The 16,544-nt window shown below is 31.8% G+C and overlaps 1 protein-coding gene across 4 annotated transcripts in view; it reads right to left on the bottom strand.

Moving 5' to 3' along the window:
- The window catches only part of LOC116339307 (nuclear hormone receptor FTZ-F1-like), a 58,489-nt gene that overhangs the window by 27,136 nt on the left and 14,809 nt on the right, over window positions 1-16,544 (bottom strand). For all 4 annotated transcript variants that reach the window (XR_004200979.1, XR_004200977.1, XR_004200978.1 and 1 more), the window contains one exon: window positions 187-519. Coding sequence is in view for 1 of the 4 variants with exons in the window: in XM_031765108.1 (XP_031620968.1) it covers window positions 187-519 (333 nt within the window). In the remaining 3 variants the exon portion in view is untranslated. The remainder of the gene's footprint in view (window positions 1-186; window positions 520-16,544) is intronic.

The following is a 16,544-nucleotide window of genomic DNA, read 5'->3' as shown; positions in this document are numbered from 1 at the left end:
TGCAAAATGCAATGCTATTATTTTAGAACTTATTACGTGGAGCATATTGGTCTCATTCAAATAATCATTTATTTATTATGATATCACGAGATCTCGTGCTTGCTTGAAAGGATTTGTAATATTTTGCTCATGGTAAAATGTAAACCAACTTAGAAATAAATTTTAAAAAAATATATGAGTACTCACCTTCAAGTTTCATGCCAACTTCCAGACATTTTTGGAATCGACAATAAGGACATCGTTTTCGTTGCGTTTTATCAATATGACATTGTCGTTCGGCCACGCATGTATATACCTTTTTGTTTTGTACAGTACGTTTGAAGAATCCTTTGCACGATTCACAGGTGAGCAATCCATAATGGTAACCAGACACTTTGTCACCACAAACTGGGCACAATTCCTCAAAGTAATATTTCATGTCCGTCTGATCACATGTGTTGATCGCATTACCAACTGGTGGTAATAGCGATGGTACGTATGTGTCTTGGTTAGTATGTTGTGAGGCGGTATCTGTATAAGCTGATGATTGAAATACATATTGAGAGTTGAAATTATAAATGGAATAGTCATTGTAGGGCTGTTGCTGCTGTTGATGTTGAGAATTTACAACTACATTCCCATTGGGGGACACTGATTCTGACGTATTATTATTGTTATTATTTGTATTATTATTGTTATTATTATTATTGTTGTTGTTGTTGTTGTTGTTGTTGTTGTTTGTATTCGAATTGTTGTTATTATGCAAGTGCACTAGATTTGTGTGCGTCGCCGCGGAAGGATAATTAGGCTGCGTATATTGAGATGTTTGTATATTTGCGGCTGAATTGTTACTATTCCCATTACCCGTTCCAGCGCCCGAGTGTGGGCTACTGGTGAATGATGACAAATTGAATGACATTAGGGTTGCAGGTTGCTCCATGTCTAATAACATGTTTATATGCCAAATGTCCAATCACAAAATAACAGGTTGTTAACGAATCAATTTTTTTTTGTTTCAGTTTCACTTTTTGTCGATATCAATATTGAATTTGATACAACCACCTCAAATAATATCTGCCTACAAATGTATTTTCACGGACGGAATGTTTCTACGAAAATTCTTTGCTCTTCATGGATTACTAATTTGCTTGTTTTTTTAATGTTTTTTCTCTTTACATTTTAATAAATAGTTCGTAATAATTGTTTCTGACTTTTTTGTGCAACGGTTTCGATTTTTTTTGCCACTGTATTCTCACATCAATTGTATTTTATTATTATTGGTATGAATTATTTGGAGTTCTTGTTCTTGTTTGTTTCTTGATCGCGTTGTGTTTAGCTCTCTTAGTGCAATTTTATGCTGGTACACAACGTAGAAATAATTTTTAAATGGTCGTTGAGAATAGTTGTAGCATTTACTACATCAGCACACCACTGATCGAAAAGCGAATAGTTTCATAAAAATTGACGCTTCTTATTTGGCCGTGTGTATATTAAAACAGTCGCTCTCACTCTCGCTCTCGTTTCTTATTTCTGTGTCCAATGAATTACAACTCATTCGTGTAATAATAACACATTGTCAAACGAAAAAAAAAATCTATGAGGTTGTAACATTCACTATTTCACAACCTGGTAATATTCGAAGATTAACTCGTCTTTTTGCGTATGTCTTTGCCTCTGTTGTCTAAGTTTCTAAGCTATTTGTGAGTGTTTCTTTGTATTTATTTCGATTTTTCTCGAGTTCAGATTGAATCTTGATTTTCACATAGGATATTAGATCGTCGTTGGGTCGAATATATTCATGATGTTTTTATCATAATGTTCGAAATTGAAAAAAAAATGAAAGCAAATTCTCAATTTCATCAATGCAGTATTTTACCGAAATTTTGATATAAATCACGCGATTTGTATGTATGTGTTTAAATATATCATATGAGGTATTCACAAACACATCAAAAACCGAACTGAATGGATATTTCTCAAAAACAAATAACACCAACCACACTTTTTGAAATTAATATGTCATTGTTGTTGCTACTCATAATCGAAACCAGGTTGTGTCAATCGATATTTGTATATAAATGAGTTATATCATATGCCAATATTCGATACAAAAGTATTTGTACTAGGTCTATTTTCGCTTGAATTTTGTCTCTGTCTCTTTTTTTTTTAACTCAACAAATCTAGCTATTTTGGTCTCTTTTCAGCTATTTTTCAGTTGTAAGAATGTATTCTTTATCTTCTGTCCTTGTTTTTAGCGTTTTTCTTTTTCGAACACAAAATATTTGGTTACAGTTTCAATTAAAACGAGAACAACCGAAGTAATTAATTAACATTTGTCGTGTAAAACACTTAGGCGGCAATAAATATTCGAACACGCACCAACGCGAACATTTCCGATGTTTATGAGCTTGAATTGCATATGCATCAACAATATATTGCAAGATTCATAGACTCGTAGGGACTGTATGTATTTTGTTCAACTCCCTTGAACGCCTTTCTTCGTGCAGTTTAATTTCCAAATTGTTTGTCTATAAAATGTTCTGTATAAAACGAAGATCATATCAACCGTTATTCCGAAAGGAAGACACTTTCTTCGCTGTATCTAGAAGAGCCAACAAAACTTCGGTCACTTCCACGCATAAACACTAACACACACTAAATGAAGACCGTTTTTTCTGATTTTATATAGTTTTTTTGTTTGTTTTTCAGTTTGAAGATCGATAGGATGCTATTCGACTATGGCTGGTGTTTTGAATGTCCGGTAAATAATGTACAATTTGGGTAACATTTTGATCACACGCACAATTGATCGGTTGAATTGATTGCGTAAAAATTCATATCAAAAATATGGTAATGGTTTTAATGGTAACAGCTTTAAATATGGTCTGGTTTAAGTGTCTCTATATATAATGTCTATAAATGATTGTATAAAATATGGTAGTATCCAATATTGACGAATTCAATATGAAACCAACTACATAAAGCAAATGATCACTGCTTTTGTTTGCCAAATTTGAAATATAGTTTCTAGCTATAAGGATATGATCCCCAGATGTAAGGCAAAAAATGTGTTTGTGTTTTTTTTAATTGCGTATTTATGAAATATTGATGTGAATTTTTTTTCTTCTTTGCTAAAGAGCAGTTTGATCACGTTGCGATCGTTTGTTTTTGTATGAATTTATCTCTTTTCTTTCCTTTCCTTTTCTTTTCTTTTGTTTTTATTAACCACTTATGAGGTTCACTAGCAGTATTTTTGCACTTAAAGAACTTAAACTTCCTGTTTGTTGCACAGTTCAACTTTTAATTTGTACAAAGTTTTTGGGAGTAAGACAAGACGGTAATCCAATGTGATGCAAAATTGTGAAGTTTCGTCGAATTTAAATTTCGACTATTTGAATCCCGTGATTATAGTCCATGCAGATATTTATTACATTTTCAATTTAATCATATAATAGCCACTGCGTGCACTATGTAGAATCGTTATTTTTCAAACAGATAGTACTTTTCAAAAGTATGTGATAGTCTTCTCTTTTTTTTTATTTGTTGATAATTTCGGAAATTCGTTGAGATTTAGATAATTAAACTGTGTATAAACAATTGGTTTGGTACTGGTAACAAGTCCTTTTATATTTTACTTGAAAATAAAAACAAAACAAAAATGTATGTCAGAAGAGTGTAAAAAGCACTCCCTACGGCAAACACGGACAACAATTGACTAAACTTTATTTTACAAAAATAAAATATTGTATATTGGAGTTTTCCCTAGCACCGAAACCGTCACTTTGCACATACCAAATAGCTCGTGTGTCATGCATGTGGAAAGAGAATCGGAAAGAGCGTAAGCGGCGAAGAGCTCTGACTGTGTGTTGTGTTGTATTGTACTATTTTAGTGTTGTACAATGCTGCCGTATAAGCAAGCGAAAGCGAATCGCCGCATTCCGATGCGGTTCGTACCAAGTGTGAACGAGTATGGTTAGTGAGAAAATTGAGATAACGCAAATAAAATTCAAAAAGGAAGCAACAAACATTCTTGCTGACGATATGCAAATTATCCTTTCAAAGTCACTCCATAAGTGAACCTCTCATCCATTTTCATTTTGAATTTGTGAAAACTAAGTTTCATTATTGTTAAATTGTCATTAAAATTGGTGGCATATATTAGTTTATACTGAAAATTGGAAAACTCAGGATACATAACCGAGAATAAACGAAAGAAGGCAATTTTTTTAAATGATTTTCATCGCATGTATGTAAATGATTTCAAATGCATTACATCACATGATTAAATTCTACAAATGTCCAAAAAAAATCTATTTTCATTTTTATTTTTTATATCCACATTTCTCTCATATTCTTAGCTTTTTACTCATTTTAAAATCGATTTAGATATAACCGGATTTGTTGAGAACGCTAGCTTAATCGATGTATTCTCAATCAATACTGCGCTATGCGAATCGATACCGCTGGAAATGTATTTATCATCAAACACTAGCATTCGAACCAAGTACCATGGCTTTCAATGCGTGCATATGTATTCGTTTGGAAACAGATAACACTATGCGCATATATAACAAGTGAATAAATGTCATGAAGGGCAAACAACATTTTATGTTGAAAAAGAAGTTTTTCTGCCCACTTCGAATTCATCTTTGAAAGATCCATTTGGAGAAAATTATATGCTGAACTCACCTATAGTACAATGTAGAGCTCTTTGCACTGTACCAGCACAGGCCGTTCATAACAATAACGGAAATATATAGTTTCGAATTATATTCGTAAAAACTCTTGACCAAAATGATTTTAGCGAAATTAATCCGCTTTGTTTTCTTATCGTTCACAACATAAGGAACATTCGTATTTGATCATAAGGATTAAGGAAAGTGGCCAACCTTTTTTTCCTTTTTATTTTTGTCAAAGCTTAAAAAAGCGGTCATGACCATTTTGTTTTTATTTTAAACACATTGTCTAGTTTCTATCGATTAGCGAAACATTGATTTATTTGGATAATGAATTATCGGCAGATATTTATTTGATAGTCGTTTAAATATCTTTCAATTTGACAATGGAGGCAAGAGAAGATTAAGTGAAACCATGATACTAATTCGACTCTAGCTACACAATTCACAAAAAATTGAACTACTACAAAATGGTCAAGAATTTAAAGACAAAACCGGGAAGGAACCACATAATTAAATCATCGCCGTTTACAACTATGATAAACGAAAAAAATAAAGAATGGGGATAAGCATTGCATATGCGTAAAATATGAACAAATTATGTATATGCGTGCAATACCACGGCAATGCTGAGAAGACTTGCAGTCGCTTTTTCATGCGGAGATATGGACTGAGAGATCGATTGATCTGCACAGTATTTGCTTTTTTTTTTCAAAACCGCAGAATATTTTTCAATAAACTTTTTTTGGCGATTCGTTTCAAAGTAAACAAAAAAACATTTCAATTGCATAGAAATAACGAAAAACCATTTTCTGTAAAACCATTTTTTTAATGTGATAAACATGCCAAAATAATACATAATTTTGCCGAAAATCTCGTCTATACGACACAACAAGCGTAATATTCGAGCACAAAAATCGAGAGTGTTTGAAGAAGCACATGAAATCATGTAATAATAAGTGAAAGTGTATAAACACAACCACATGTTCAGCAACCGCGCGTCGCTTGCTCTGTTCCTTCTACCGTATGTTTCTCTTACGTCCGCATTTAACGTGCGGGCAAACGCTTGCAAAGAAAATGGCTTGCATGTCGATTGTTTCATACAAATGCTTGCTACTCATGCCACTCATGCACGTACATATTTGCATGGATGACGAATACATAGAAACATAAGCCGAATCGAACCGAACCACAGGCGCACGAAAAAAAAATCGTTTTTTTTATTACATTCATTCAAAAGCGGTATGGCGACCTACTTTCAGAGACAACGATTCAGGTCTATGTTATCACTAATACTAGTGCGGTATGATGTAAATATGTGCTTGATACGCATATAAATACCAATTACAACATCGCTGTGCGCTAGTGTAAATAAGTGAGAAAAGTTTTTTTTCTTCTTTTTTTTGGCGTGTGTGCAAGTGTATATGATGCATGGATCACATTTTCAATGTTATTCACAGTAGTAGACATTTAAAAGAGGCGACATACGAATATATCACACAATTGATTTTCAACAGAAATTCACTTGAATATGAAAAGGGACCACAAAACTGGAAACAGACATAGAAAAATCCATGAATGCTCCCACATTTTAATGCTCCCGATTTTTGGGTGGCCCATAAAGTTATCTAATGAAATATATCATCAATTATCGTTGGACTAACTAAGATGTGATTGTTTTGATTAACAGTCCGTACACTCCAAAAATTTGGCATAAATTAAACTTTTAATATAGCTCATGTGAAGAAAAATATATGCAATGATTCCATTTTTTTTGCTTAGCATATTCAGATATTTTAATAGTTATTATTATATTGGCCAATATTATTCATTGAATCCGTTGCACTTGTATTTATATAGACCCGATAAAATTAAAGGAATCAATTTTGGTTGATCTACATAGTTTTATTTTTGGTTGGTTGCTTTGCTTCATTTAGTATGTCGTGTTTGTATTGTGTTTTATTCAATGTATTATAAGCCCAAAAAGTTCGAAATTATTTGCATTATATTAAACAGTATACGGTGCCTTGTCAAGTAGGTCAGTTATTGTATTTTATGTATACATTATTATTGTTATTACAGGTCTAAGGATTCTCACATTCGCTTTGGCTTCAGTATAAATAATTCGCCTTAGCATTGAGCGATTAAAGTAATGAGAACATAGGTTATATATACATTAAGCACTTAAACAAAAAAAAACTCAAATAATACGAACGCTTCATTCATTGACAATCATCCCATTCATTTAACGTAATAATCACAAGTGAAAATTTTAACTACACTTCTTTGATTGGTGATGAATCATAGGTCCCTTTTCCTATACGATTCTTTATATGATGTTCAATATTGTTATCGAAAACTCGTTATGTAGTTGTTGCAATTCATTCAGATACACGTGTAAGTGAGAGAAAAAAAGAAAGAAAGATACAAGGGAGAATGAGAGTGTGTGTGAGAGAGAAGGATAGAGCTAGAGGCGAAAATAAAAAGAAAGGGTAAAATAAAATACTCTAACCCATTTCGTACGGTAACCATTTGAGATGATTCACAACTGATTGATTACACAATATGCATTTAATATCCACAAGCGAGATGTTTTTCAATCTCTAATGAATTTATTTCAGGTCAATATTTCTATATGGTTTATAGAATATTTTTTTAATTCTATATTCTGCTATATATTTAGCGTCAATATTATTTAAAATATCAAATGTCGCCCATTGTGAAAGTTAAACGTAGGAATTATAGACCACCGATAATTGCAGCTTTTTGGGTTTGATAAAAAAGAACTACGCATTTACACTCGATAGAGATACGGGTAGCTTTTGCATAGAATCTATAGGTATCATTTTCTGTGTGAATTTTTTTTTGTTTTGACATCTGCTTCTTGAACATAATAATCCTTTTTTAGAATCAATATTACATAATTTTCATAATATATGTATTATGTGCTTGGCAGAAAGAAGCAATAAAAAGTATTTCGTTAATATCACCAAACACAGATAAAAAAAAGTCGGTCAGTCAGCCAAATTCGATTTCGTTTATTTGTTCATTTAGTTTTGGTTCCTCGCTCATTTTAACCGCGCCTTCGACGTCATTTAATTTTAGTGAATAATGTGAAGCAAATATATCTTACAAATAGCAAATCAAAATTCAAATGGACTTGAAAATAAACAAAAGTATTTGATTATATCGATGGAACAATGTGTATGTATGTGTGATTGCTCATTTTGGGATTCTATAAGAAAGCGAATGTGAATTCAAAAAAAAACCAAACTATCGTATAAATAGCGCACTGTGTATGGCAAGCTCAGAGTTGGTTGCGTTGTTGTGAAGTATTGTGTACATATATACATGTAGAAAGAATGATGTGGAAATGAATGCGCGTACCAAAATAAAAGGCAGTGATGGCGACTGTTCGTATGTACCACATAGAGCACGCGCAGCGGCACTGTGTGAGTGTGCATATGGAGGGGGAAAAGTATTTTATCGCGACCTACTAACCTACTTAGGACTCACAGTGACTTTATAATCAAGTGAGCAGGGCAGTGATGTAAACAATGCTATGTATTTTATTATATACATTGTGTGCTTCAATGCTTGAATGTCTAACCATATAAAAGACGCTTGTTTTGTATATGTTGTGTGAGCTTCTCTGTGTGTACTTTGTTTTCCTTACATACTCTCTCGGTGTGTCTCTTTGCTTAATTTTCTACGGATTGCATATGCGCATACTGTACGCATATTTAAAATGTACCGTGTTTTCTCGACATATGAATGAAGCGCACTTTTTTTATACATATATATCATAAAAAAGAGATTCAGGAGACACCAAATACGATCATGCATGAAGTGATCATAATTAGATTGCCATCTTCTTCAAACTTTATGAGTGAAACAAATTTGTAAATATTCGATTAGTAATGTTTCATTGACTGAAAAAAATTGAACGAATTATTGAAAAATTGATGAATTTCAGTTTTTTCATGATTAAAAAATGATAGATATTTGATTTAGAACTGATTGTATTTTTAAAAAAAATTGATCCATTCTAGAATTCACACATGTGGATGCATACAAATAGTATTTCATTTGACACGGTAACAAATTCTCAGCACCGAATGTGCCATCTACCTGAACATGTTTATAAGAAGAAATTTTGCAGAAAAATGAAGAAGATGCAATAGAACGAATAGCAAAAGAAAGTTTCGGCCCAAGTGTCATAAAAATTAAAATAAGACTGTGAAACGCAAGTGCGAGATAGCAACATATATGGATAAATGGATAAATTGCACGTAGAGGTGAAAGAAAAGAAAATTGTTGAGCATAAACTTCAGAAGCATTGCTGTTTCGATGTGCAATCATTTGTTAAGAAATTGACCCAGTTGTAAATATTTATGATTATTGTAAATGAAAAATTCTTCGTAGTATTCATATCAGTCAAAGGAAAGGAATATCGGGCATTGGCAATACTCTTGTGTTGCTTGTTTATTTTAAGCATGATTTTAACTTCTTTAAGTTCAATTTGCATTGAAAAACTGATGAAGCATACTGTGACCGATCACATCATATACACACAGTATGCCGAGATTTTTTTTACATAGTTTGTTTTGTGTCGCTTTTGGTGTTTAATAATATACACAATGCTAATTCATTGGTAGTAATAAAATGTTATAACTCATGTTATATTTCATGCCGGGTAAAATTGCACTTCTTGTAATTGTGAAGACGGCATAAAGTCGAAGTTGAGCGAAGGATTGGAAAAGTGTTCGATTATGGCATTTCTTAAGAAATTCTATGTGAAAGAATATCTTTGTCCTTCTCTTTCTCTTTTCAAATAGAAAATATTGTTGTTTATTGCGACAGTAATAGCACAAACATAGTTATTTTGTGAATCATGTTCACAGTTTGATGTTATGCTTCCTTCTTTTTTTCAGTTTTAGGAAGCACATTCTTTGTCATATTCTTATTTAAAGGTATGCTAAAACACAGTGTTTTTACGGAATTGACCATACAAAATTTACCAGCAAATTTACTTCTTGTTTACATTACAAAACTGCTGACTTAAAATATTTCCCATTTACTGTTTGTTCGGTATTTTCGGTCGCCTTTTTCTCTAACAGAATATTTATGATGAAATGTATTATAACAACCATCACATCGTATCTTTCATACAAACATTTCAGAAAAAGTTTACAAATAAGAAATAAACACGAAGTCTTAGTTGCCAAATAAACGTGTGCTTCTTCCACTTTTTTAAACAAATTAACAAGCCAAAATTTCAAAGTAAACGGAAGTGTTTCACATATGGAAATTAAGTGAATATGAACATTGAACATACAAGTTATTGTAAACTAGCGATTTAAGTTAACTTTTCGTAAAAACTATGCGAAAAAGTGCGACGAATAAAAGGACATTACGTTATTACAAACAACGTTCATTCCACATTGCATATGTTTTATACAATTCAAATTATTTTACTATTGTTTACATATGATATTGTAGAAAAAAATACGATAAACTACAATGAATGTACAAGTGGAAAAAAAACGATAATAATAACCATGGACAGTCTATCATAGACTACCTTAAATGACAGTTAGTTTTTGCGTACATTTTATTTTGTTCAGCACATGGCACACAGACAAAGCACTCTTAATCGCACTTGAAAATAACAAAGAAAGAAATCTACTCAAAATCAATCAATTTTAATTTAACAATAAAAATTCCTTTTTTCAGTTGTAAGAAAATTCTACGCGCAAATGTGTTTTTAAAATGGAATATTGAATTTACGCTAAAATTTCGTAATACCAACAAGTAAAGGTTTATACATCTATAGTAACCAAGAAATACCATATACGTTAGTCTTATTAAATAATAGTTACCAGTACTTATATTCAAAAGTTACGCCCATGAATTGAATCCTTTTTTCAAATTGAAAATGTTTAAAAGTGTGGCTTTTATTTCGAATAGCAGTATGTGGCGATACTAGCAATTCAGCTTTCATTTTGCATTTGAATACATTTGCCATTTGATTTAAATACAGCATCTATTTATCTATTTGAATTTCACCATCTGCTGGAATAAAATGAAATTAAAGGTATACTAGTTCCGAACATCTCCTTTCATTGTGCCACAATATCTTTTGAACTTCATTTCGATTGCAAAATAATAGTATTTTATTGATGCTTAGAAGAGCAGCGTCGGACGTTTGATGAATTTACAATGGAATTGGATTTCGCAACATAAAAATGAAACAGCGTCAAAAGTACAACATTGGTTTAAAGAAAAAGCAAATAAGACAACCATGGTGTTGTATATAAACAAATACACATCAAAATTGACGAAATGCTGAAATGAAAAGATACGAAAAAATACACGCAAACAAAAGAGAAAAAGGGAACGTAAGAAACGAAAATGAAAAAAAAACGATGACGAAAAGTTACCAAAGCACAAAATTATTTAACAACGTAACACAATTTTTTAGACTATTACAATATATGTATTATCCAATTTGTGTCACTGTCAGTAGGTTAGTAGGCCAATCTAAGCTATATACACATATTATATCTCGTGCTTTATAGTTATATATAGTTATATATATATATATATGATTCTGGCAACTACACGTCGTACGCGGGGCATAATTACAAGTATACATGCTTTGAACAAAGTACATAATATACATTGCAAGCGTATCGTTGAAATATATCAAGAAAGGAAAATAGTAAATGCCAAAATCAAAGCCAAATGCATAGAGCAGATTATGTATTGTTCATTACAATAATATATTTTCCCTTGTATTCATTGTAAATGTCCAGACGTAATCATTTTTCATCTCTCTTTTTATTTGGCGAACTGCAAGAAATGAAATGGAAAACCGAAGAAACGGAACAAAACCACAAATAAAATTGAGTTCTCAAGATTTGCTATGTACAATGCACATAAATCCCATTTGCAGAATGGTGAATGAAAACACATAAGATATCCAACTTATGATCGTCATCATGAATGTCTGTTTCCATAATTTTTGTATTTTATGACACTTTTTGTGCGTTTGTAGTTTACACTCATCTAACTTCATCAGCGCTGATAAATTCTGACGAATATTTGAGCAGATAATAAATCTTTCATAAAGTGTATCTCTTGGTGTGATTACAGTGAAGACGGCGTTAAAATCGATCTCTTTGGATTTATTAGCGCTGATGACCTTAGGTGACGATATGTACTGAAAAATGCTATGTCAAAAAAAGTGTTAAGTAAAAAGACAAAGAGAATCATTTGTGCAATGAAAGTGAAAACATCTTTGCGCTGTACAGCTAAATGGTGAGAGTGACTCTTACATATGCTCATGAGCATACTGAATGCATTCAGTAGAGCATGCTGCTCTGATGTTTACATATGATTTCATTCACAATTTCAAACCATCTGATTACTTTCCGTTTTTCTTCTTCCTCAAATTACGACCTCATTATCAATGCGATCGTACTCAATCAGAATATGCTGACTATAACGTGTAATAATTCAGTGTAAAATGGAGTCGCCACTGTACATCGAACTGTTCAAGTGTCAAAACAAGCAATGTGTTTTTCAGAAGTTTATTGTAAATGTTGTTGGTGCATTTCAGAGGTAAAAAAATATATATATATATTGTGTTCAGACTACCGTGGTATTGCTTATTATATTGGTATATCAACTGACAATGTGCATGTCGCGAATGAAATCGAAAATAATAGGTAACACGGCACTGATGAATTGCAGTTGTCAAATTGACTTTACATTAATTTACTGAGTGGAATCCATATATGCAGGTGATGTTTGGTAAAACTTGCAATTAGTGGCATTACCAATTTTATGTTGGCATAGTTGAATAAATTTTGGCCAAAATAAAATTAATTTTTTGAAACAAATGTCGACAAGTGATTTCGGAGGAAATTCAATTTAAAAAAAATATAACCAACAGACTTATGCTTATATGTGTTATTAGTCAGATGTTATTAATTGAACCATTGGTTACAATGCCAACAAAGCGCTGAAAGTGTCACCGAATTGCACTTTATTGGTTGAGTTGATTAAAATTCAAAATTTTATGGAAACTTACTCATGAAACACTTTTAGTTTTGATATGAAATCGAAACAAATGCCAAATAAAAAAAAAAGATCGCTATTGTTGAAATGACGCGATAAATGACCCTCTAATTAAACGGTGCTTAATGTGCACTTTTGTGAAAGCATTGGCAAACACGAAAATAGCCAAAACAATTACAAATCTTTGTAGAAGGTGAATTTTAATTCAATCATCGTCTGTTTGTTTGTTTGTGTGTCTGTCTTATTTGTTCTACATACTTTTACAATAGCTTTTCTAAGCTTTGCGTTTCTTCCACGACAACCAGAGTACACAAACAGTATCATAAAATCGAAGTATTTATAGATGACATGCTTAATTTATCACATATATTTTAATCTTTCCCATGCATGATAAAATCGATCGAATGAAATATGAAATTTTAGTATGGCTTTCAATTCGGTAAAGATCGAAAACTCATTTCCTTTTAATTTCAAATATGTACTTTTCTTTTCTGTAATCTTTCATCATTTCGAGTCGCGTATATGATCGTTTTCTACATTGATTACATAGCAAATGATTTACATTTACAAAAAGGAGAAAAAAAAATGAAGCATCGAAAATGTGTTAGTGGGCCAAGGACGATATCATTTGTGTGCGTTTTGAATGCGCATATTCAGTACTGAACGCGTGCTAACGTAGACGAGAAATTTTTCAGACAATATGTATGTGTAACACACACCAATGCCAAACGTTTAATCGAATGACGATGAAAACGACGACGACGATGACGACAACTCGCCACTATAATGAAACACTAATACAAAATTTCTAGTGAAGCAATTTTCTTCTTGCTAATAAGCAGCTATTGGTATTAAATAATATTTACCATCTCCTATCTAATGAGCTACCAAATGATGAAAATATGGATGTAAACTTGCAGGTTCGATAAATGTGGAAATTAATCATTAAAGTGAATGTAAATTGTTAGCCTTTATGATTTCATTTTTGTAGATGTTTTAGAATACGTAAGATGGAACGTATAATTGGATGTTTTCAAATAAAAAAGGACAAAACAGTTTATTTGAACATAGCCGATATGAAAGAGACAAATAAGAATTCTTTTTCAATTGTGGGCTATAGTTCACTAATGCAATGTCTTCTCTCTTGAGATATTTATATTTGAAAATCGATTTGAAGGTACGATCAAGTCTCAATCCCATAGAATCTCGGATTAAACTGTTGATCAATCCAAATCATATCCACACGAAACGGAGTTTTTCTCTTCTAAAAAGTACAATTTTGGTTGGATATCAAGTGTTTTAGAATTTCTCTTTGACATTTGTTCATTTAAATTTTAAGTATCGCATGAGATATGGTCTTTGTATAATCATGTCAACATCGAGAACATAAAATGCAAGTTTTCAACAAATTCAATATAAATTATATGTGTTGTTGATGAACCAGACCTGTCCAGATTCGTTATCACACAATGCCATGGATATATAATTCACAACAACTCAAGCCCATGTAATAAACGGATAGACGAATAAAACAAAATAGAAAACAGAGAAGAAAAAAAAATAGTATGTCCATGAGCGTAATGTTATTGAAAAATCGCAATGAAAATGAAACTGATTAGAAAAGCTGAGTGAAATAAAATGAAGGAAAAGAATACAAATAGCAGCGAATACTGTTTTTAGCATTTTAATGTACGATATTGCATACAAATATACAAAAGAAATACAATGCCATAGTGTAGTTTAAGCTCAATCAAGCTCACGTGCATGCACTGCTATGACTGTGCTTCTGAAATGTCGATCGTAACATTTTAGTTGATCATTCAAAACGCTTGAATCGAATATAGTGCTGTTGTTTGCTACGAGGCAAGCTACTAATTATATTACAGTTTTCACTCTCTTCACTCGCATTTTCGCAAGATTGTGAAAGAATACGCGAAGAGCTGAACGTACATTGGCTGACAGGTCTATGCTAAATTCAACTGGCGTGTATTTGTTGTTAAAAGCAAAGAGAAGAAAAAAATGTGTACACAAATTATAAACGACTGAAATGCTATTACATAATAATACATTATCTCTATGCCAATGCCAATAAAAGTGACTCAATTTTAGCGATTCATGTATATATGCTTGTTGTTGTAGTAGTATTTTACTCTTTTCTATCTTTTTCTTTGCTTAATTTATGTTAGTTGAAGCAAAAGGTCTCCCGTAATAACAAAAACGACGTCTAGCTATATAGCTCCTTGTTGAACATGGATTTTATGTCGTCATTTATTTTTATCTCTTTCTTTTTATTCACAACATCGCCGTATATATTGTATTTGTGCAATAAACGCATAATTTTTGTTTTCGCAATTTTCTATGTCAATTATATTTAAATCAGTAATGTGCGAAGGGGGTAGGAGGGATTTACCCCCCCCCCCCCTGTGATTTGGATGAGAAAAAATTTTTCGCGAAAATTATTCGAATTAGCTAGGGTTTTTGATTCTAAAAGTGAAGACCTTTTTTTGGCCGATTTGCTAGGGATTTTCGCCTCAAAAAGTGACTTCCAAAAAAAAAACGATTTTATTGTAATTTCCTGAGGTTTTTGGCTGAGAAATTTTTTTCGATTTGCTAGGGATTTTCGCAAAAAAAGTGAAGAGCAAAAAAAAAAACGAAATTTGTTGTTCAGATGAGAGAATTTTTAGTTTTTGAAAAATCCCCCAATCGATAGAAATTAATTATAGTAAAAACACATGTTACAATAACAATTTAATTTTTAGAATTTTCGCTCATCATTTTGTATAATATTATTATTATTTTTTCATTATATTCATTACAAATCCACCTGGAATTCGATAGATTGACAAATTTCTTCAAGAAAAAATTCAGACGGGCAATAGCAAACGAAAATTAGATAAAACAAAATTAGTAAAACATAAATACGAATTGCTACTATTTACTTTACGCGACTGCGTTGGCTATTATACAACAATATACAAAGAAGGAGAGAATATAGACATACTGTTTGTGTATGTGTGTGCACAGATGCACTTGCATACGCTTAATTATAATCAATTCAAGGGCAAAGCAAATAATTTCTAGTGCAGTAGGTCTGGGTTGAAAATCAGAACTGTGTCAATGCCATCGCGAATTGTTTTTTTTTGTTGCTTTTTGCAATATTTTACATAGAGCGCCACAAATGAAAATGAAAACGAGAGAAAAACAACAACAACAAAATAAATAACACTGAAAAATGAAACGATAAAATTGTACTGATAATAAATGCTTTTGCATTTCATTTACGTAGCCGAATCCAGGCGATCATGAAAATTGTGAAGACAAGACAAAAACAATTTGTCGTGACTCAATTTTTATTGATTGTACAGAAATAGGTCAACTTGTGATGCATAAGAATAAAACGCATATTCTTGTGCACACACTTCTTCAAAATATGAATATTAATTAATTTTTTTTAAATGTTTGTATAGTACATACAAGCGGAAGCATAACAATCTATATGAAATTGTATTTTTAACTGTTGATTTTTAGTTTTTTTTTTTTCGTCACAGATTTTTCAAGCATTACCTTTTTGTAATTTCTACTTGTACATCAATAAGCGCGAGTAACAAAAAAAACTGTAACAAATATTGCAAGTGAAGTGAAAGAGAAACATATAAACCTACGATTCCAAAATATATATGAGCCAACAATTTACCAAAAAGTTTTCAACATTAACCATGGACAACATTGCGCAACGGCACGTGATTGTGTACAGACGCAAACACGAAAGAAAAAAAACACAAAGCGACTATGACAACGATACAA

Source organism: Contarinia nasturtii, unplaced genomic scaffold (genome assembly GCF_009176525.2).
Source record: "Contarinia nasturtii isolate CC-2019 unplaced genomic scaffold, AAFC_CNas_1.1 Cnas_scaffold_493, whole genome shotgun sequence".
Classification (NCBI taxonomy): domain Eukaryota; kingdom Metazoa; phylum Arthropoda; class Insecta; order Diptera; family Cecidomyiidae; genus Contarinia; species Contarinia nasturtii.
This window is presented reverse-complemented; position numbering and strand designations above follow the sequence as displayed.